The sequence below is a fragment of the Leptonychotes weddellii genome, chromosome 1, assembly GCF_054177405.1.
Source record: "Leptonychotes weddellii isolate Sample4059 chromosome 1, ASM5417740v2, whole genome shotgun sequence".
NCBI classification, from domain to species: Eukaryota; Metazoa; Chordata; class Mammalia; order Carnivora; family Phocidae; genus Leptonychotes; species Leptonychotes weddellii.
The window spans coordinates 128,224,367-128,245,971 of NC_138369.1; the positions used below are offsets into that span (position 1 = coordinate 128,224,367).

At 41.7% G+C, this 21,605-nt stretch overlaps 3 protein-coding genes across 10 annotated transcripts in view; 1 reads left to right on the top strand and 2 right to left on the bottom strand.

The window, feature by feature from the left end:
* Nucleotides 1-233: 233 nt before the first annotated feature.
* NCBP2AS2 (NCBP2 antisense 2 (head to head)) lies at nt 234-1,053 on the bottom strand. Its single transcript, XM_006742873.3, has one exon. It carries the CDS (start codon nt 951-953, stop codon nt 654-656), a length of 300 nt encoding a protein of 99 aa, XP_006742936.1. The 5' UTR covers nt 954-1,053; the 3' UTR covers nt 234-653.
* A 48-nt stretch (nt 1,054-1,101) lies between these two features.
* NCBP2 (nuclear cap binding protein subunit 2) lies at nt 1,102-9,405 on the top strand. Its single transcript, XM_006742871.3, has 4 exons — nt 1,102-1,260; nt 4,975-5,156; nt 7,401-7,539; nt 8,395-9,405. Exons 1-4 carry the CDS (start codon nt 1,183-1,185, stop codon nt 8,464-8,466), a joined length of 471 nt encoding a protein of 156 aa, XP_006742934.1. The 5' UTR covers nt 1,102-1,182; the 3' UTR covers nt 8,467-9,405.
* Nucleotides 9,406-10,054: 649 nt separating this feature from the next.
* Nucleotides 10,055-21,605, bottom strand: part of SENP5 (SUMO specific peptidase 5) — a 51,197-nt gene continuing 39,646 nt past the window's right edge. For 6 of the 8 annotated variants that reach the window (XM_081831917.1, XM_081831916.1, XM_081831915.1 and 3 more), the window contains 4 exons: nt 18,476-18,613; nt 15,686-15,769; nt 14,156-14,206; nt 10,055-13,279 (listed from right to left, as the gene is read on the bottom strand). In XM_081831917.1, coding sequence (XP_081688043.1) covers nt 13,169-13,279; nt 14,156-14,206; nt 15,686-15,769; nt 18,476-18,613 — 384 coding nt within the window. In that variant the 3' untranslated portion in view covers nt 10,055-13,168. The remainder of the gene's footprint in view (nt 13,280-14,155; nt 14,207-15,685; nt 15,770-18,475; nt 18,614-21,605) is intronic. The other 2 variants (XM_081831914.1, XM_081831918.1) reach the window with 2 other exon arrangements.

A 21,605-nucleotide genomic window follows, 5' to 3' on the forward strand; every position in this document is an offset into this window, starting at 1 on the left:
CTCTGCCTACTCTACCTGTCGCTCCTCCTGCTTGTGCTCTCCCTCAAATAAATAAAATCCTTAAAAAAAGAAAAGAAAGTGATTGTAAGGAGTGAGATAACCCCGCCCGGAGTGCAATTAGCAAGTACCAGCACAGAGTAAGCACTCCAAATGCGCTAACGAGTATTACCATGGGCCTATAGTCCCCAGGAACCCTAACCCACCTCGCTGGAGAAATACCACACTCACACCCATTACTCGGCTCACACATTTAATCAGAGGATTTTGGCAGCTGTGTCTTTCCATCCATGCTCTCTCCCCTGGAAGTAGCGCGCTGCTCTATCAGCGCAGAGGCGGCTTCACTGAACACGAGTTTTAGTCCCATGCGCACAGGGCAGACTCCTTCGGGCTGTGGTTCCGGTCATGGCTCTCTCTACGTGGTGTATCAGGGCCCGGGCTTGGGGGGCTTTCTTCACGCCGTGCCCAGTCCGATCACAGGGCTTCCCCGGGGATGTCGGTTTGGCCTGGGCTCTCTGATGAATGAGACCTCTGAAAGCCGACAGTCTGACTCAGGATTCAAAGCCGTGCTCAGTGCCCAGGATGACTGCTTAGCGCCGAGGCCCGCGTCGAGCCCAGAAGGGAAAGCCGGCGACCCTGGCCCGGCCCAGCCTGGTTTAGGGGTTAGCGCCCGGGCCCCTCTGGCTACCTGGCGGTGACCCCGGGCGTTCCCGGAGGCCGCGGCGCAGCTCCTGAGTGAAGGTGTCTCTGAAGCGGGCAGCGCGGCGACCTAGGGAGCCCGCGGGCCCAGCCGCGAGGGCTCGAAGACGCCGGGCTGCGTCCTGGCCGCGCAGCTGGGCCTGCATCAGCGCGAAGGCCGTGAGCTGCGCCGCACGCCGGATGGGCTTAGACTCGGACAGACGCTCCACCAGCTGCGGGCTGTACAGCAGGGCGGCCAGTAGCCGCCGAAGAACCATCCTCTGAACGTCCCGGAAGCCGCAGCACGCCACTCTCGCTTCCGACGGGCGACAAATAAAGACGGACCACGTCTGCGCCCGCGCCGCCCGCTGACGACACTGCTGCGCTTGGATTGGGCCACAGGATGACCACCTTTTGCAGCCGCTTCCGCTCGTTTCCGCTTCCGCCAGCGCCGCGGCAGCCTCGTTGTTCCTGGAGTGGCGGTGTCTTCGCCCACCTCTCTGCACTATGTCCGGCGGCCTTCTGAAGGCGCTGCGCAGCGACTCCTACGTGGAGCTGAGCCAGTACCGGGACCAGCACTTCCGGGTGAGGGAGGCCGGGCCGCGAGAAGGGAAGGCCCAGGGCCAGAACGCTGAGAATCGGCTTGCTCTTGTCTCATTGTGTCGTTTTCCGTTCTTTGGTTTCCCGAAACGCGAAGTGAGGCCCCGGTGCCTGCTGGGGAACGGAGCTGAAAGGGCGTTTGGATACCACCAAATCCCCTTATCTCGTAGAGAATTTGAGGCTCGCTTTCCCATTCCCTTGCAGCTGCTCCCTTTCCCAGGCCAGTGCAGAGGGGTTCCGGTAGCAGTAGTAGTGGTGGCTTGCATTTGCACAGGCTATGCCTTGGGAAGGTGACTTTGTGATATGAGGGGCAGGGGTGTCCTTTTGACACCTGGAGTACGGGGAAAGGGGGCGTCTTCCTGAACCAGGTACTTTGTATTACTTTTTAATTTCAAATTAGATCTGCCCTGTGGCGCGTGGAGCCCTTTCCTTCTTGGTCTAGTGGAACGGTCCGACAGAGTTCTACGCGGTGGCTGGGAGACACAAAGTTGAGCCTTGACTCCAACCATAGGGAGTCCTCGGAGTGGGCAGGTGGACTGTCCAAGCTAGGCACTTTAAGAGTCTAGGTGTCAAGTTCAGAGAACTGCTGGGTTTCAGAAGAGGGAGGTTTTAGTTTGGCCCATGTCATTGTAGGTTATGTGGGAAAAGGGAAGGCAGCAAATATTCAAGGTAGGCTGTTCAGTCTCAGCAAAGGTGGGGACGAGGTGGAGCGACACTCGTCAACCACTGATTATTAGGTAACTTTTATTGAGTACTGTTGCTTAAACCTGCTAAGTCCTAGAGGGAGAGGGAAGACGGTTTCCGCACCCTAAGAGTTTATAATTTTCCAGTAGGGATTGTAAACGGCGGGAAGTAATCATAATCTAGAGCAGAAATGGTGAGGGGAAAGGGACTCCTGTGAGGATTCAGAAAAGGGAGACGGCTTGTGATGGGAAAGGAGGAGCGCGTGTAGGAGAAGATGGGCGTGGAGAGTGCGTACAACGTGTTAGCGGGGTAGGGGAAAGGAAATTTTGTTTGAGGCCAAATTGAGGAAGACCTGAAATTCGTTCGCTAAGGCAGCCATTTTTAAATGCTTACTATATGCCAAGCACGGTTTTCACTTTTATCACTTTTACAGTTCTCATTACCATCTTGAAATTGAAGTTCCACATCATTACCATCTTGAATTTCAGGCATCCTATGAGAGTAAAACTGTGAAAGGTTTCAACTTGTTATTCATCTATGTAGTCTAAGGCCTGTAGCTTTATTTAGATAGTAGTAAGATACTGTCATGAGGAACTTCTAATGTTCTCTGAGTGAAATCCAGGTTAATATACCTTAAGTAAGGACTTACACCACAGTTGTCTTAAGCTATAGGTTGTTTGTTTGGAATAGTCTGTTTGTTTGGATTACTTACATGTGTGGGAAGAAAAAGAAAAGGTCTCCCGGTAATTTTAATAAATCATTAACAGCAGGGATATAAATAAGATGAATTTACTTTATGTAATGTCTCATTCCAAAGTTCTGAAAACTTGTTTTTAATGTAGAATGACTCTTTATCCTGTGGACTTTTCAAGGAAGTATGGGATTGGGCATAAGACTGAGTTTGGGGGTGGTGGTGGGGAGACTGGGTTTGGATTCCAACTGCAACTACTGAGTAGCAGTATGACCTTGAACAAGTTATTACTTAACTGCCTTCTCAGGTGTAAAAGTTAATAAATTAGGATCTACCTCATTCACTTCTGAGAATTAAATGCAATTTCATACGTGGAAGTCTCTGACCTGCGACCCCTTGATTCTGCCTAGAGGAACATGTGCCTATTTCTTGTGTATGAGACCTTTATATTCACACTTCTAAAAAAATTTCTTTTGGGGGTGCCTGGGTGGCTCAGTCGTTAAGTGTCTGCCTTCGACTCAGGTCATGATCCCAGGGTCCTGGGATCGAGCCCCACATGGGGCTCCCTGCTCGACAGGAAGCCTGCTTCTCCCTCTCCCACTCCCCTTGCTTGTGTTCCCTCTCTCGCTGTCAAATAAATAAATAAAATCTTTAAAAAAAAAAAATTTCTTTTGGAGGGGCACCTGGGTGGCTCAGTTGGTTAAGCAACTGCCTTCGGCTCGGGTCATGATCTCAGGGTCCTGGGATCGAGCCCCGCATTGGGCTCCTTGCACAGTGGGGAGCCTGCTTCTCCCTCTGCCTGCCGCTCCCCTGCTTGTGTTCTCTCTCTCTGTAAAATAAGATTAAAAAAAAATCTTTAAAAAAAAATTTCTTTTGGAGCATACCCTTCACGTTGCTCTGTAACTTTTTTCACTATGGTCATCACTGTCTCAAGAGATGTTCCTTGTAATTGCATGTGCATATGCATATACATTATTTATTGATGTACCATAATTTATTTCATCATTTTCCTTTATTTTGATTTCCTTTAGACGGTTTCTCTATCCCTCCATTCTGCCACTGAATGTGATCACATGAGACCTCTTAGTCTGGGCTCGGTGCTACAAAGCTTTCAGAGACAAGTAATGCAAAGTCTAGTTCTCAGAGTGAAGGAAACTGGATCAGCATTATATATGGAGTAGTAAATGAAGAAGGGAGGTCTCTTGGGAAATGCTCTAGGGGCCTGAGTGTAGATCTATTCAGCTCCTTTCCAAACTGGAATACCACTGTATGGTTGATGTTAGAGCCTTAACCTGAGAGCCTGAGAGCAGGTCAGTGGGGAGGTGTTCTATTTAGTTAGCATTTGTCCTCCCCAGTGTGGAGGCCAGAAGAGAAGGTCCGAGGACGACCAACTGGTTTCTGTGCAGGCATGTAAAATACCGTATCTAGCCCATGACGAGCCCCAGGGATTGTCAGGTAGGTTGGCTGAAGCCCAGTTATATTCCTGTCTCTGGCTTCATCCTGTCTTCCAAATTAGGAAGCCTGTCAAGAACATAAGTTCTCGGGGCACCTGGGTGGCTCAGTGAGTTAAGCGTCTGCCTTCAGCTCAGGTCATGATCCCAGGATCCTGGGATGGAGCCCCGCATCGGGCTCCCTGCTCAGCGGGGAGCCTGCTTCTCCCTCTGCCCCTTCCCCTGCTTTTGTGCACTTGCGCGCGCTCTCTCTCTCATGCTCTCTTGTTCTCACAAAAATAAGTAAATTTAAAAAAAATAAAAGGTAAGGGACTTTTTAAATTAAAAAAAAAAAACCCATAATCTCTCATTTTTAGTGATCACTACATTTTCTCCTAAACTCAGAAAAATATATGAGCATGTAAACCATCTAAGCAGTTGTTTTGAACATTCTCTATGGGATTATTATAAGGGATACCCTATCTCTGAAAATCCATTTATTTTTCAGTACAAAAAAGCCCTTTCTAGTATATTGGTTCAAGATGCGGAAATTAAATTCTAGCAATAGGAGAAGTTTCCAGTGCTGAGGATATGGTGCGTGCGGAGAAAAGGCATGCCATCTGCATGACAGTATGGCACAGGAGGAAGGCTAATGCAACATGACCCTTAAGCTGTGGCTGTCTCCTGAAGGCAGTCTGGACTTGCAGAAGTGCGTCACAGAATCTGAACACCTGTCTCTTTCTCTGGCAAGGGATTTGTGGTAGACTGGGTTGACGAGAGAAGCTGATTCCCAAATTAGAATTAATGACAGTTTTTGCCATACTTGGGAATGCTATTTAAGCAGGACTCTTCTTAGATTGTGTTGCTGAACTTTTTCTCTATTTGACATTCCAGGGTGACAATGAAGAACAGGAAAAATTACTGAAGAAGAGCTGTACATTGTATGTTGGAAATCTTTCCTTTTACACAACTGAAGAACAAATCTATGAACTCTTCAGCAAAAGTGGTGACATAAAGAAAATCATTATGGGCCTGGATAAGATGAAGAAAACAGCATGTGGGTTCTGCTTTGTGGAGTATCCTTCCTGTGTGTCTGGTGTAGCTGTTGGGTGAGGGTGGGGCCAAGAGTGGCTAGTTTAAAAAAATGAGTGAGACCATCCAGTAATTAGCATCCCTGTACTTTACCTCTCCTTCCTTCATCTAGCTCTTACCTTCTGCCCAGTGCGTCCACACTCTTGTGTTGTAAAAGCTGCTAACATTTACATTCTGTTCTGAAATCCATGCTTTGTTTAGAATTGATTCTTTAAGAAACAATCTTTTGAAAATATATGCTCATGGTGTTTACAAAAGTACAAAAGGTATAGGGAAAATAAAATCTCTGTATTGTTCTAAATCCAGACAGTTACCAGGCTCTCGGGTATCTTTCCAGCAGTGATCCTGTGGATGCATGGTAGCATACTGCATGCACTATTTTTTCCCCACCTTGGAGATTGTTTTATGTTAGCACACACAGGTCTACCTCTTTTTTAAATGGCTGTATAGTATTTCATTATGTAGATGTATATAGCTTGATTTTACATAAGGTCAAAACCAAACTATCGTCTCCCTGAAAATTCTGTAAATATTGGACCTCCTGGATTTTTTGCTTGGGGTTTTTTTCTCCTAACATTTTCTTTTTTGGTCACTTTGTCTTATTTTCTGAGAAATTTCCCAGACCTCATCTAACATGTTTCAAAAAATTTTGTTTGTGCCCCAAATTACCGGGGAATTTTTTTTCTTTTCTGGGGGAGGGGGAGGTTGTATTTATGCTGTAAATTTTCCTTAAATATCTGGTGATCCCTAGGTTCCCAGACATAATTAGGGAAAAGAAGGCTAACTTTGTGGGCCCAGGCAACTCTCAAGTTGCTGCCCTGCCTTTGGTAAACGTGGGTTTCCTAAATGCCAGAATGAAAAGGGATTTTATTTTGACTTACTAACATCAAAGACACTACCCTATAGGGTTCCTCCAGTTGGTTTGTTCAAAACTCTGTCGTTCTGTTTTTATTTGCCTGGGTTTAAATGCCTTCCTGCTAGCAGGTCATCTTCCCACATACAGACCTTTAATTAAACCCTATTTGCTGTCTCCTTTAAGCCCCTTCAAGAATATTTCAAACTGTGACTTTGTTTCATCCATTAGCACTCTTCCTTCACTTTCTTGAACCTCTAGCTTGCTGAGGGCCTCTTCTGTTCTTTGGCTGTATATATCTTTTCTGTCATTTTAATGGGGTCTTGAAAAGGAAATGAGAAATGTTCTTACTCTGTTAGCTTGAACTAGAAGCCCTACTTTCGAACCTGTTCCAAACTTTGGATTTTGGGGTCTGAGTTCTGGGCTCTACAAGCTTCTTCCATCCCCCTTCAGACACGAGACAAGAGTGCCCAGATTTTACATCCGCCTCAGGTGCTAATAGCATCAAAGTTCAGAGGGTACAGGGAGAACGAGAAGACACAAAGCAAGTCCACCTTGTAGGTAATACTCAGTCTCTGAGAACTGAATGCTTCTGCATTTGTCGTGTGTGTCAGAGATCCACAATCATAATAGCAGATGATTGCCAAGAGAGGCTGCTATTGCCAGTGTTTTTTCTCACTTTGCCCTTTTATCATGTCATTCATCCAGCAAAAAATTACTGAATGCCCATTATGTGCGAGGCATCGTGTAGGTGTTGGACACTGGAATTTCAGCAAGTGCTTCCCCACCTGTGTAATTGAAGACAGTAGAGTTCCGCATTTCCCTGAACCCAGCTAATGATAATTGCTTATAGATTTTAATACCACTCCAAAGGTAGATTGAGCGGATCTGATTAAATAGGTTTGGGAACACCTAACCTGAGTAATAGGATACTGAGTCTTTCCTTCTAATGAAATGCAACGGCAATTCCATATGCACTGTAACCTTCTCTTTTTATTAAGGTTGAATATACAGTTCCAAATTTGGATGCTTTTGTTTCCTTGGATAAGAAGTGTGCATTTTGTGCTCTAAACCTGCACTGAATATATTTATACTTTATAAACCAAAATATGGGGACAATGGGACCAAATAATTATCAGCAGGATTATCTAGGAAATCACGATCAGTAGCCTTGGATAAATCATAGTTGACTCTTTAAGTGCTTCTGGACCAACCTCAAACAGGCTTGTGCAAACCAAATTACTATCTTTGAAATCCATCTGGTTGGATTTGTTTTTGTACTCTTTCTTTACAACTCAGCTTCATTTAGATGTTGTTTTCTGTATTTCCAAAAATGTTTGGAGAAATGCTATATAGTGTTCCTTAATACTTAAAGATACTATTCAAGAGCAGATGCAGAAAATGCCATGAGGTACATAAACGGAACTCGTCTGGATGACCGGATCATTCGCACAGACTGGGACGCAGGCTTTAAGGAGGGAAGGCAGTATGGCCGTGGGCGATCTGGGGGCCAGGTATGCAGGAAGGTTCTCTTGGCTCAGTCTTTGCCTGGTATCTCAGTCCTAGTGACAAGGGCTTTGTCACTTTGTGTTTGCTCTTTTAGAAAATAATTTTGTGCCTATAACCGTTAGCTTGAAGTGACTCTGAAAACTACCCATTAGGATTGGTAAATTATAGATTCTATACATTTTCACAAGTAACCATTATTGGACTTCTGCTAGGGGCATTTTGTACCTGTAAGTGTCTAGAACAAAAGGAAAATGCATTGAAATAAATTTTAAGTTTTTAATTTTAAAATAGCTTAAGTACTTATTTTTTGGAATATGCTACTTTTGAATGCTATTGAGTATGAGCATGATGTTTGGTTTAAAAAAAAAAAAAACAGGCAGGGGCGCCTGGCTGGCTCAGATGGTAGAGCATGTGACTCTTGATCTCGGGGTCATGAGTTCAAGCCCCATGTTGGGCGTAGAGTTTATTAAGTAAGCAAACAAAACCATTACATAATTTTTTTTTTTTTTAAGATTTTATTTATTTGAGAGAGAGAGAGCACTAGCGGGGTGGGGAGGGAGAAGCAGGCTTCCTGCTGAGCAGGGAGCCCGATGCGGGGCTCGATTCCAGGACCCCAGGATCACGACCTGAGCCAAAGGCAGACGCTTAACGACTGAGCCACCCAGGCGCCCCACGTAATCTTAATTTTGCAAGGCAGCTGAGCTTTACATCTGTTGCTCAAAAAAATGTTAGGTCCTGCTTGAATGTTCACATTATGACACCTGAAAAGGCTGAACAGTTTGCCTGCTGATGTGTTTGTGGGAGGCATATTCATTATACCAATCTCCTCTATAATGTAACTTATGTTCTTTTCAATTAAGGTACGAGATGAGTATCGGCAGGACTATGATGCTGGGAGAGGAGGCTATGGAAAACTGGCCCAAAACCAGTGAGTGGTGAGAGCCCCATCATGAAAACTCACTCCTTTGGCCTGTTGAATTTGCCATGCATTACCCAAGGTCTGCAAACCTGCCCACTTTTAACATGTTTTGATCAAGGTCTCTACTGAGCTCGAAGCCATTTCATGGTTGTCCTTTGAAAACTATTAAAGGACAGAATCCAAAAGAATGCCTTTATTCTGTAGTCTTAGAATCTTGGCCATACGTCAGGTTGCTGGAATGATTTTATGTCACCAGGTCAGAATTTGTGTTCTGTGGCAACAGATTTGATTTATCAGCCCAAAACACCACACTTTTTTTAGGAAGTTGGAAAATTTTAAAAATTGATAATAGGTTCGTGGTCTTCACTGGGGCCTCAAAAATTTTAAGTTTGCAGGAAATAAAAATGTAATAAATGGGGTTTTGCTATGTTGTATTGTTCTGAATTAGTAAGATGTTTGACAACTGAGTTTGTTTTCTGTGTTGAGTTCTAATCTCTAAAGACAAGCTTAGAGGAGTCAAGGGAACTTCCTAAGTTGTTGATGCAAAAGTAAGCCTTAGACTGTCCTAGGAGTTACCACCAGCTTATGTGCTTTATGTATTAAGACTTGACTAGTATTTACTGTACACATTTTTCAAAAGATGTGTTCTACTTAAAGATTCATTTTCAGAGTGATCTCAGGAATGGACTGGGTTTAAAAAAGAGCTTGAAAAATCAAGAGAACACTTACCAAGAACAATCAAAATTGCTTCCCACAGGAAATGTGTTTCAGCCAATTTTCATTTGAAGTCTGTCTTGTTTTTTCCTCTAATTGTGCTTACCGAGCTTCAGAGCCTGTATAGTGAGCTGGTAGTCTCTGTGGTGAAGGGGGTCTACAAATTTATTTTGCATTTGTAAGGCACAAGGTGATTAATATATATCAACTGTTGCTCATTAAACTTAGTCTAATATAATTTTCCCTTACGTAAGTGAAATTTTTTCATCTAGCAACAGAGTATCTCCTAACTTCCACTAGAGTTTTTGAAAGTTGGGGCTGACGTATCTCAGTGTGAACATCTTTCACATTATAGTAAGTACACGTCCTTTAAGTTCAAGCTGATTATTTGGATTAAGAGCTATAACTAGTTCTAAGTGCTTAGGAAAGAACCATTTGCAGATGTTTAATGAGGGCATAATCATTTTGAAAATTTCTTTTACACTGTAGTTTGAATTAATGTATTTTAGAATTCTGTAGTAAAACAGAACTCAGATTTCTACAGGCCTTAAAACCACAGACCGTGGTTCCTGTTTGCACTGTCAGACCAAGTTATCTTTGTCTCTGCCCACTGCCTCAGCTATGCAGTGGTGACACTGGAACTCGTACTCTGGACTATCCGTGAGTGAGGTGAATTTGCGCATGTCCGTTTTGATTTGACAGTTACCTGACACGGGAGCCACCAGCTGTGCTCAGAGAACACTGCCATCATTGCAGAAAACTCTGTTGGGCGGTGTTATTTAAGGGTAGGCTGCTGGTCACTGTTCATAAATGAGCCTTGTCCTGACGAGAGCATCCCTTTGAGAAACTACTCACCAAACGGTACATGTTATTCAAGAGAACACACATTTATAAAGGCATTTAGTTTATTTTTCAAAAAAATATTTTTGCTAGAAGGTTTGAGTAATTTTACATGATCACAATCTTTAAATAAATTCTTTTTCTGACCAAAAGGTACCATTTAAGTGAACAGCTTATCTAGGCTGTTTCTGTAACACCCAAATACAATTAGCACTTCTCTGATGGTACAGTCCCTAGGTCTTAATTATCTATAGGCCAGGAGGCAGAGCCTCACACATAAGAAAAGCAGGTGCTTTACAACTGCTGATTAGTTCGGTTTCTTAACATAATTAAGCAGAGCAGGTAGTCAGTATATTCAGTTCACACTATTAACACGCTTGAAGGATCTGATTCACCCAGAGCTCTCCCAGTCAGCACTTCTAACCCAGGGAAGCAGTGAACCAAAACTGCAGAGAAAAAGGGCAGCTCTAGACTAGTGCTGGCTGTGTCCCAGTTAGGGCTGTTGTTCTGTTCCAACTATGAATCCAACATGACTGGTGTCACTCATATTCAGTGATAAATACGATGCAAAACCAAAAAGTGATTTGGGGACTTTTGGCAGCAACTGCTGCTTTTCCCTTCCTTAAGAGGTCCCCTTTCTTAAGAGAACTCAAATAAAAGTTGAATTAAATCTACATTCATTGCTACAGATTTAACATAAGGACAAATCACTGGAAAGAAATAACTACAGACTAGTAAGTTTGTTGATGGACAGGACTGGGCACAGCTTGAAGGCACATCGTAAGCAGCTTTTAGTTTGTACAAGGCCTGCACTCAACCCCCAAAGCACAAGGGCTGCCCACCTTGTGGGCACCCAAACAATTCAGTGCCAAACTAGTGACAATAAAACAATGCCTGCCTCTTCCACCAGCAGCCCAGACTACATTTCAAAAATGTCTTTGTTGCAAGGAAGAAATTATTGCAAACATGAGGACAAAGGCCCTTCTGATGGAGGGCTTGGACTAAATAGAGGTTCACACCTAGTCACAAGAATAGGGGGAAAAGCGACTATGTGTGTCATGAAACCCAAGTTTCATGAACAGAGAAACATTTTGAACCAGATTCGTAACATATTTTACATTTAGGCAAAAGCATGCCAGACAATGCACCTCAAGCTGCCTTATTAAACTGGAAGTGAAAGGGAAGCTGGCCTTGGACAGTTCGCTTTAGTTACCTATGCGCACCCCTGCTTGCCTCAGAGGGTGACCCATTTCTCAGACTGGAGGAAATGGCAACTCAAGTTTTAGGCGTGAAGATTCAGAACACAGTTGTGTGTGTCTTTTCTACATGCCTCGTTCTGTCGGTGAGGAGGTGAGCTGGAGTTCTAAAGTTTAAGATATTGTCAATCCACAGCTTAGTTATACTGGCTACTTTGTATAACTACCTCCCTCCCCTCCCCTGCAAAAGTTAAGCAAATGTCTTACATGCAGATCTGAAAAAATCTCACGTTTGCGTAATCATGTAGGAAAACCTCAAGAACATATCCTCCCCACTTAAATGGCCATCTTTGCTAATGCTGACATAACCCTAACTGTAGCAGCATAAAGTGCCTCTGATCTCAGTCAGAAATACTGACCTGGTTTTACAGTAAGTCCAGAGGGCTCTGGAGAGTGCTGGGGCTCTTTACAACGTAAACACTTGGTGTTGGTGCTTAGAATATCTGGGGGGTGGGGACCCTGCGTGTAAACATGTTGGGACTCTACCCTCAACTGCTGGCAACCTCACCTTCTGGCCAAGTTAAACTGCACGTTTTAGCTTTTTATTTTCAATACTCCACACCTAACCAGCATAATGCCAAGCATCTTCTGTCATTAACTTGGTATTCTGTGTAAGCTTCTGAGATTCTTACCTACACCTTTGTGTTTTTTTCTGCCCCAGTTCAAAAGATAATTGGGTAATTTAACATGCATCTTTCTGGATTCCCCTTCCTTTCAAATATCACAAAAGGCTAGAATAAAGATGTAAGATCCATTACTTTAATCCTAATGCAGCTAAGCAAAGGACAAAATGTGGAGCCCCGCATGCTGCTGAGATCACTAGAGGTTAAGAGCAAAAAAACATCTGCTATGCTCCTGTGCAGTCAAGTCTTGTTACCCTTCCTCTTCTCTCCTCCCCACCCATCTGCAAAAGACCTGGTCAGTCTTCAGTTTTGAAGATTTAATATTTTAAACACCCTTGGAAAAAGAAAGGTGTTTGGCAAATCTGAATTTCTTCCATATGGGAGATCACACAAGGATAACCACAACTTGTAAAGTACTTAGAAAGGCTGAATTCTCATGTGTTTGACGACTAGTTTAATGGATATTAACATTTTTAATGGGCCAAAACCAAAAATCCAGAGAATTCAGTGTTCCAGCAAAAGCCTTTATAAGATCTAGGAATTTGTTTATAATTCTTCTTAAAGCCAAGATCAAAATTTCTCATGTGTTAATATAACTGGACCCCCAAAGTTGTCTTTTTCTCACACCTTCATCCACTCCTCCCAGAGTAGGCACTGCACTTTATAAGTGTGCCTCTAAAAACAGAACACCCCAGTCAGGTTTGGCCACTTTCTTCTCACCCTTCAAAAGGAACGCAACTCGGCAAGACTCACTTGGAGAGGGAAGTCAGTGAAAGGTGCAGCAGGTAAAACAGGACTGGCTTTGTCAAAACCACCACTCCTAGCTACCCTTTACGCCCCAGGGAACAACTATCATTCTCAGAGTTAGGTTGTATTGAAAACATCCTGTGCTTTTAGGTTCTGGGATTAAATTTTAAACCTGTATTCAGTTCACGTCTAAGTTTCAAAAGCCGCACCAAATCTACTAGGCTTTTTTTTTTTTTTTTTTTTAAATACTCTGCACTGCATGCTCTGTCTATATGCATGCGTTTGGATAATAAATATTAAATATGGGGGAAACACACGGAATCCATAAAATTAAAAATAAAACCAAACTGAACATTAAAAAATAGTACACGGTAGCTAGAGAAATGAATAGGGCAAAAAACAAATTTGAGGTAACAGTAGTGGCCCAACACCACTGATCTGAAATATCTATAAAAATTCAAATAAGTGTCTGGAGATTCAAGTAACAAACCATCTGCTTCAACTTGGTCAGACCTCCCAGAGTCCCTGCTGAGTTTCAGTCCATGAGCCGGCACTCACATAGCTCCTTGTAAATCCTCTTCCGCACTCGGGGCATGTCCTCTTGGGAAAACTGGAAAGGCTGCTCTAAGGCGAGGCACTTGCAGTACTGCAAAGGTCCCAGAAACACGTAAGTGGCATGTGGAGCTAGGAAGCAGCCCAGTGTATTTTCCCAGATGCAGACCTAACAGAATAGGGTCTAAGGCAGCATTTTAAAGTTGGGTTGTAAAACACATTGCTTTAAAACATTGACCTCCAAATTATAGTCACCTTTCCCAGTAAGTATATTGCTTGGGGTCTCCCCTCTTTGCCCACACAATATGTGAAAGGCAGAAACTGATGAAGAGGCTCCAATTATTCTAACGGTGTAATGTGCGGAGAGGGCAGCTAGATCTAACAGGGTCTTTAAGTGAGAACCTGAGTTTGTTTACAAACCCCAGACATTAATGAGTCAGAGGAATGAGCCCATCTTTCATGATCTCTGCAAATCTCTAAGCTCATGAATTATATACGATTTCCTTTGTAAGTATAATGTCTAACAAAATTTTCAGTAGCCCGTTAAGACCACTAAGGGAACCCACAGCAGGAGAAAGCAGTTTTTGAATGTGGCCTTTTTTAATAAAAATGTAATTAGTTTTTTACTCTGTGGTTAAAGACCACTTGCCAATGGTTAAAAAAAATATAGTTAATTCTGCAAATGCCAAGGGTCTACAATACAGATTCAGGTCAGTCTCTATTGTGCCTTACTAATAACCTCTGATAAGAGCTGGATACCAGTTGTTCATTCTTGGCTTTAGAAGGTGGTGCTTCTAATGATAACATCTGAAAATGCAGAAACTACAGCTCCCCATCAACAAAGGAAGGGAAGGAGGAAATCCTGTTACCTGTTCCTAGTGCCAGGTACATACCACAGGGGCTCCCATCTGTCTAAGCCCAACAAATTTAATTCACATACCCTAAATTCTGGAAAAACAGATTTCTTTACCTGGAGCACAAAGACTCCACAGTCACTGTCATTTTTCTGTTGTGGAATACACTAAAGAGAAAAACAAAATGATCATTAAAATAAAACCCAAGTACTTGTCTTCAGATAATTTGTTTTTATGGAAAAATGAGCAAGAGACAAGAAATCCATCTCTGTCCAAGACAGCTGGTGGACTGGTATGTACCTCTGGTATTTAAAGTATGGGATTTTATGGAGGCATCTAGCCACATCAAAAGAGCAAGCAACCGACTGTAACTTATAGAACATTTTGCCTAAATGGGAGAAATAGGAAATCAAAATCCTATTTTAAAACTTCCATTTGGATAACTAGTTTTACTATCAGATTACTGACAATGGAACCAAAATGGAATTGTGGATCAAAAAGCATATGCCTGGACTCTGAATACTTACTACCAATCCTGCTTAGCAGTCTCCACTTTTTATCTCCTACTACACAACTCTTACTCTTTAAAAGAAATCATAAAGATAAGCAGTAGGTTTCCAAAAGAACTGGTTATGTATTCTGCCTAGAGTGGGAGTATGAAAGATCCTGACTAAATTTAGACTACCCGGATATTCTAGTTGGGTAAGTGTAGAAAATTTACAAGTCCAATTCTGGTTTAAACTAAAAGACTAGGTTATTAAAAGAAAATTTATGCTTAGTTTATTTAAACCTTTAGCATTTGGGACAGGTCAAGGATGAACAAATAAATCTGGTGCTTTTGGGTTTGGCTTAAAGTTTGTTTCAAGATTCTGCCTCTAAGACTGTGTTCAGTGATCCAGACAGACCTGAGATCAAGGACCTGACTCTCAATAGTTCTGATGGCCTTTGGGGAAGGTCACACCTACGCTTCAGTTTTCTTATCTACAGAATAAAGATGATGCTCATCCCTAAATGACCAACCTGCCTACCTCACAGGTTGTAAGGATCAGATGAGATCACACATGCAAAAACACTTTGAAAACAATAAAGCAGTGACCATAAAATTTAAGACACTGGTATCTGTGACACAAGGAGAAGCCATGCCTGGGCACTCTGCCCCACATATAGCCTGAGTATCTATAGGGCAAACATAGTGGCTTTCAGACTGAAATACTCAAGGCACTGTCTTCCCCAAATGCCTGGTAAGAAGCCCAGTGCACTTCCTCCCTTAGTGGATCCAAATGGTCATTTCAGCATTTCTCTGGGTCTATGTGGGTCATCTGGAAATAAGACACAAGAGGCAGGTGCCACCAAAAGAAAAAAGTTACATATCTATTTTTTCCCCCCAATATGGCAACCATATCAGTAGCAGCTGCCCCTGCCCCAAGGATGAAATGAGTAAATTTGTTCCCCACAAGCACTGGGAAACTAAGCGGCTAGATGGTCAATACTAAACAGAGGTTTATTCTCAGCTGCTTCCCTGCAGCCTCCAGACTCTCACTGGTTATCTCCATCATCAGTCTTAAAATGCTTCTTAAAGACACCCGCCCCTAAGATGATTCCATCCCCTTGACATGCCTGAGTTTTCATTTTTATCACATACTTACCTTTGTAACAGCAGTCTGCCAACCCTGAAGAAATTCAGGTCTATTTTTTTCTCTGGCTTCAGTCAGCAAATACTTTCTTATATTCTGGTTAAAAAGAAACCACAACACAGATGCTGTGTTCCATCAGTTGGTGAAAAATGGAACCTGCCCACAGCAGACAGAAGCAAAGGAGGCGGCTGTGGCCCCACCATCGGGCAAAGTCTGCATTAAAGAGTTTAAAGCTGAACTTTATTTCTGACCTTTCAGTTCATAGTGACTCAGACCTTCTATAGGCTGTGGACACCCGTATATGTTTTAATTAGAACTTTTTATAAGATGGTCAGCCTTTTCCAGCAGTAAGCCAACTTCCTGAATTTGAAATTTAAATAAATATTGGCAAAACAGAAAGTCTTGATTACTGCCAATGCTCAATACAGAGGAACCCATGGCAGAAATCAGTAACTGGAACTAAATGAAAAACATTCCCAGCCTTAGATGTACTCTGTATTTTGAGGGCTGCAGGTGCAGGTATCATCAGTTTCTAGAAAGTTCCACTGAAACCCATTCTGGATACTAAATACAGTCAAGTCCACTGCTGAAATCTCTACCAGAATGAAGCCTATCAAAGTTTCAAACTTCCCCTTATGCCCTCTACATCCATGCCTCTCTCTCTCTGCACCTAAGGGTGAAGTCAAAGATTACAGGACTTAAACTAACCCCCATGAAGGTGGAGTAGAAGTATATTTATATATACAACTGTGTGTTTATGCACACATGCACGTACGCACACGTATTCTACCGTATCATTCTGCAACGTGCCTTTTAAAACCCATTATGTCTCGGAGATCTTTCCATGTTAGGACATGGAAATCTACTATATATTTTTTTAACTGCTATGGTCAGTTTAATAGTATGAATATACTATAGTGTATTTAGCTATTCTGTTGGTAGAGCTAAATTTAGGTGGTTTTGACTTTTTACCATCAGTAATGCTGCAGTGAACATCCTGGTTGTATGCCCTATCACTGTGCACATACATAACACAAGCATTTTTATGGAGTAGATATCAAGAAACAACTGGTGTGCAATTGGATATACCTTTTCTTTCTTTTTTAAGTAGGCTCCATGCCCAACATGGGGCTTGAACTCATGACCCTGAGATGAAGAGTGCATACTCCACTGACTTGAGCTAGCCAGACACCCCTAGGACATACATCTTTTATAAATTTATAAGACACTTAGAACTGATCAAAATTTCAATTCCCCCAAGTGGCTTGCTTTATTAATTCATACACTCCATCAGAAAATATGAAAGCTGGTTTCCTTATACCCACATAAGCACTTGAATACCATCAAACTTGCCTAATAGGCAAAAGATGGAGCCCTAATGTAGTTTTAATTTGCATTTCCCGTATTTCTGGTGAGACTGAGCATCTCTCCATGTGTTGAAAGGTTATTGGCATTTTTCCTAAAAATTACTTAAATGTTTGTCCATTTCTATTAAATCCTTTTATTCATTTGTAGGAGATCTTTATATATTCTGGGTAGTGATTATTATCTATGTCACAAACATTTTCTCCGGGTCTACCCTTATCTTTGAATTTTATGACATACAGAAGTTTTAAATTATGATATGGTCCAATTTATCAGTCTGATCTTCTATGTCTTTTTTTGCTTTTATGGTTCTATGTAGGAAATCCTTCCCTAATCCAAGAACTTAACATCTTCTGTGTTTTATCCTCACTTTCCCAGTTTTGTGTTTTATATTTAGAAATTTTTATGTGGAATTTGTTTTTATAAATAGTATGAAGGAGCTGTATTTTACTTTTCCAAATAGACAGCTGCTTCTCACAATGGCATATATTGAATAGCCTGTCTTTTCCCAATTTTATCATATACCAGGTTCCCTCATATACACGAATTATTGCTAGATTCTCTGTGCTGTTCCACCAATCTATTTGTCTATTCCTAAGCCAATATAAATACGGTTTTAATTATTAAAACTGTGTGTTACGGTTTCATATCTAGTAGACTAAGGATTCCTTCCTTCACTGTTCATGCCATGAATTCTGCAATATGGATTTTAGGATGAGCTTATCAGGTTTCATTCAAAAATCTTCTTGGGAAATTAATTAGGACGAATGGGTATATATTAGTTTGAGGAGAATTGATCTCTTTCCAATACTGAGTCTACCTATCTTTCCATCTGCTCAGAGTTCCTTTAAATAGAGTTTTCATCTTAAACAACTTCCACAATTTTTGCGAGGGTATACTCCTGGGCAATTTACATCTTTGTTGCTTTTGAAAATGGAATCTTCTGTTTTCAGCTAAATTTCCTAACTGGTCCTTGCTAGTGAAAGAAAACCAGGAAACCTATTGATTTTTTTCTTGCTTTGCCTCGCCTCCCACCATCTTGCTGAACTCCCATTAATTGAGCTCTCATATTTTGCCAGCGGATTCTCTTGATTATAATTCATTCTGCATGAGTTATTTTGAAGATAAAAGCCAATTTTAGCTCTAAGAGAAACCAAAGAAAACGGTTTCTGTCCACATTCAAAATGTAGCTTTATGGGAAGGCAGGAAAATATGTAACAAAATCCAAATAGGGCATGTATCTCAGAGGGGGGATCCAGATCACAGACAGCTACCTCCTCCAACCTGGGGATTCCTCTTGTAGTAGTCTTTTCCCTGCCAACATTTTAGAGGGTTTGCATGACAGAAACTGATCCTCTATGAGACTGACTTTTGCTGTTCTAAGATACTATTTGATCACAAGATAAATGAAAAAATACAGGCAGTATATTAACTTACCTCTACACAAAACTTAAAATGAATGCCTTGGGAATCATAAAATGAAATAATTCGATTAGAGAGTGTCACGGTAATGAGAGACCAGTGGACTTCCAGGTGAATAGGAATCAACAGAAGACTCTTTTTAAACAAATCCACCTGATTAAAAAAAAGAAGAAATGCAGCCATCACCACAGACTATCCAAAACAACAATGGCAGCAGCTTCCATTTACTGACCTTTGACCTGCCCACGGCCATTTAAAAACACAAGTGGTGAAGCCAGAATTTGAACCCAGGTCTGAATCTAAAGCCCATGCTTGTAACTACTAGGCCATAATACACAGTAAGAAAACTGAAGACCTAGAAAGCATCATTTCGAATTTAACCTGATACACCTGTACATACACCTTTTCAAGTAGTTAACATTACTTAGCCTCTTATTTTTATGCTTAATTTTCTTGTGTACATATTTGATCTTGACTCAATTCTTACTTAAAAAGGAATCATGGGGGGCGCTTGGGTGGCTCAGTCATTAAGTGTCTGCCTTCGGCTCAGGTCATGATCCCAGGACCCTGGGATCGAGCCCCACATCGGGCTCCCTGCTCAGCCAGGAGCCTGCTTCTCCCTCTCCCACTCCCCCCGCTTGTGTTCCTTCTCTAGCTGTCTCTCTCTCTGTCAAATAAATAAATAAAATCTTTAAAAAAAAAGGAATCATGGTATTAGAAAACAGCACAGCCCATAAGCCTTCTTTTTATAGACTCCATATAGTTAAGATCATGGGCTCAGAAGTAAGTCTGGTCAAGTTCAAATTGTGCCTCCTCCACTTACTGGCAAGATGACTTTGGCAATTTCTGTAGTTTCTTTGTGCCTTGATTTTCTCAACTATAAACTACAGATAACAGTATCTACCTTATGAAGCTGTTGAGAGTGATAATACATATAAGATGCATAAAACTGCTTTCACACATTATATGTAGCCAGTGAATCTTAACTACTACCATTATCACTACCTCAGGTCTCCCAGATGTTGAAATTAAAAATATCCTTAATAATTCTTTACACATCCTTTACAATCTAGAAATATTTACTCTTCCACTCAGAATCCCAGTTGTGGATTGGATGATAAAGTAGTAGGTGCTCAATAAACATCTGTAAAAAACTGAATAAATTTCTTTTTTCAGGTATTTTTTGAGAGTTTTTTTGTTTTTTGTTTTTTTTACTGATTCCTTCGGTTAAAACAACACAAGACTATTTTGAACTACATCAGATTCTTAGAAGGTATTTCTCAAGCCTTCCTTGCTTTCTGATTATTTAGATAATGTCCTGCTCTAGATGAATCTTCTACTAGTCAACATGGTCTTGGAGCAAAGCACTTTAGCAGTTCTACTTTTCCAATTTCTGCATCCATAAACCTGAGAAGTGGCGTGGACGGAAGGAAATATGAGGACAGCTGGTCCTTTCCAATGCATAAATTGTGAGTATCTAAAACAAGGAATCACATTTAAAATACATTATTAAATGAGACCAAATTTACATTCTTCTCAAAAGGAAACTTAATTAAAAAAATTTTTAAATAAAAATTAGGAAATACAGAAAAAATACACTTCAGTGTGTATCTTTCCAGATTATTTTTCTTTTTAATACATTTTCTCAACTTTTTTTTTCCTCTAAGATTTTATTTGAGAGAGAGAATGCGTGAGAACACGAGTGGGGTGAGGGGCAGAGGGAAAGGGAGAATCTCAAGCAGACTCTGTGCCGAGCACAGAGCCCAACGTGGAGCTTGATCTCATGACCCCTGAGATCATGACCTGAGCCGAGACCAAGAGTCGGACGCTTAACCGACTAAGCCACCCAGCCCCCCCAACACACATACTTTATACATATAATTAAGGGTGATATATGTGGAAGATACCAATTATTTATTGCCCTCCCTATTAAAAGGAGTACAACAGAACTGCCTGATGTTATGTAGCTTCACTGTCCCTCCCAGGTGAAGAATGTAGTCCTGTCATGTGATTTGCTTTAACCCATGCTCTGTAAACAGAAGTGAACTTACGTCATGATCAAGCTGAAACTTCAAGAGCCATCATGTGGCCCTGAGACTGTTAATGTCTCAAGATTGATGCTGTTCCTTCACTCTGGGTTCCATTTAAGGAATAAAGATGAAAAACCATGGGAACATCTCCTTGGATGCAGGAAAAGCATTTGATAAAACTCAACATCCATTTAGGACTAAAAACTCTCAGCAAACTAGAAATAGGAGCAAAACTTCTTTAACCTGATAAAGAGTATCTACAAAAAAACCCTACAGAGGTGCCTGGGTGGCTCAGTCAGTTGAGTGTCTGACTCTTGGTTTCGGCTCAGGTCATGATCTCATGGGTCGTGGGACTGCGCCCTGAGCTGGCCTCTGCACTCAGTGGGGATTCTCTCCCTCTGCCCCTCCCCCCACTCACGAGTGCTCTCTTAAAATAAATAAATGAATCTTTAAAAAAACTAACAACAGCAACCCTATGACTGACATCATAAATAGTAGGGAAAGACTGAATGCTTTTCTCCTAAGATTGAGAACAAGGCAAAGTCCCAGCCAGTGCAATAAGGCAAGAAAAAAATGGCATACAGTTTAGAATGGAAGAAATAAAACACTACTTACAGACATGATTATCTATGAAAATCTAACATCTACAAAAAAGCTCCTAGAGGAAGAGCACCTGAATGGCTAAGACGGTTAAAGGGATGACTCTTGATTTCAGCTCAGGTCATGATCTTATGGTTGTGGGACTGAGCCCTGCATGGGGCTCTGTGCTCAGTGGAGAATCTGCTTGAGATTCTCTCTCTCTCTCCTCCCTCTGCCCCTCCCCCAACACGTATGCATGCTCTCTCTCAAATAAATCTTAAAAAAGGAAAAAAGCTCCTAGAACGAGTGAGTCTGGTAAGGTCAATGGATACGAGGTCAATTCACAGCAAATTAGAAGATAACATTTTAAAAATTCTGTTTATAGAAATTTCAGAAATACGAAATCCTTAGGGTTATATTTTTAAAAAATGTGTAAGACCTGTATCCTAAGAATTACAAGATACTGCTGAGAAAAATTAAAGAGCCAAAATAAAGGCAACATATACCACATGGACTAGAAGACTTAACAGTGCTAA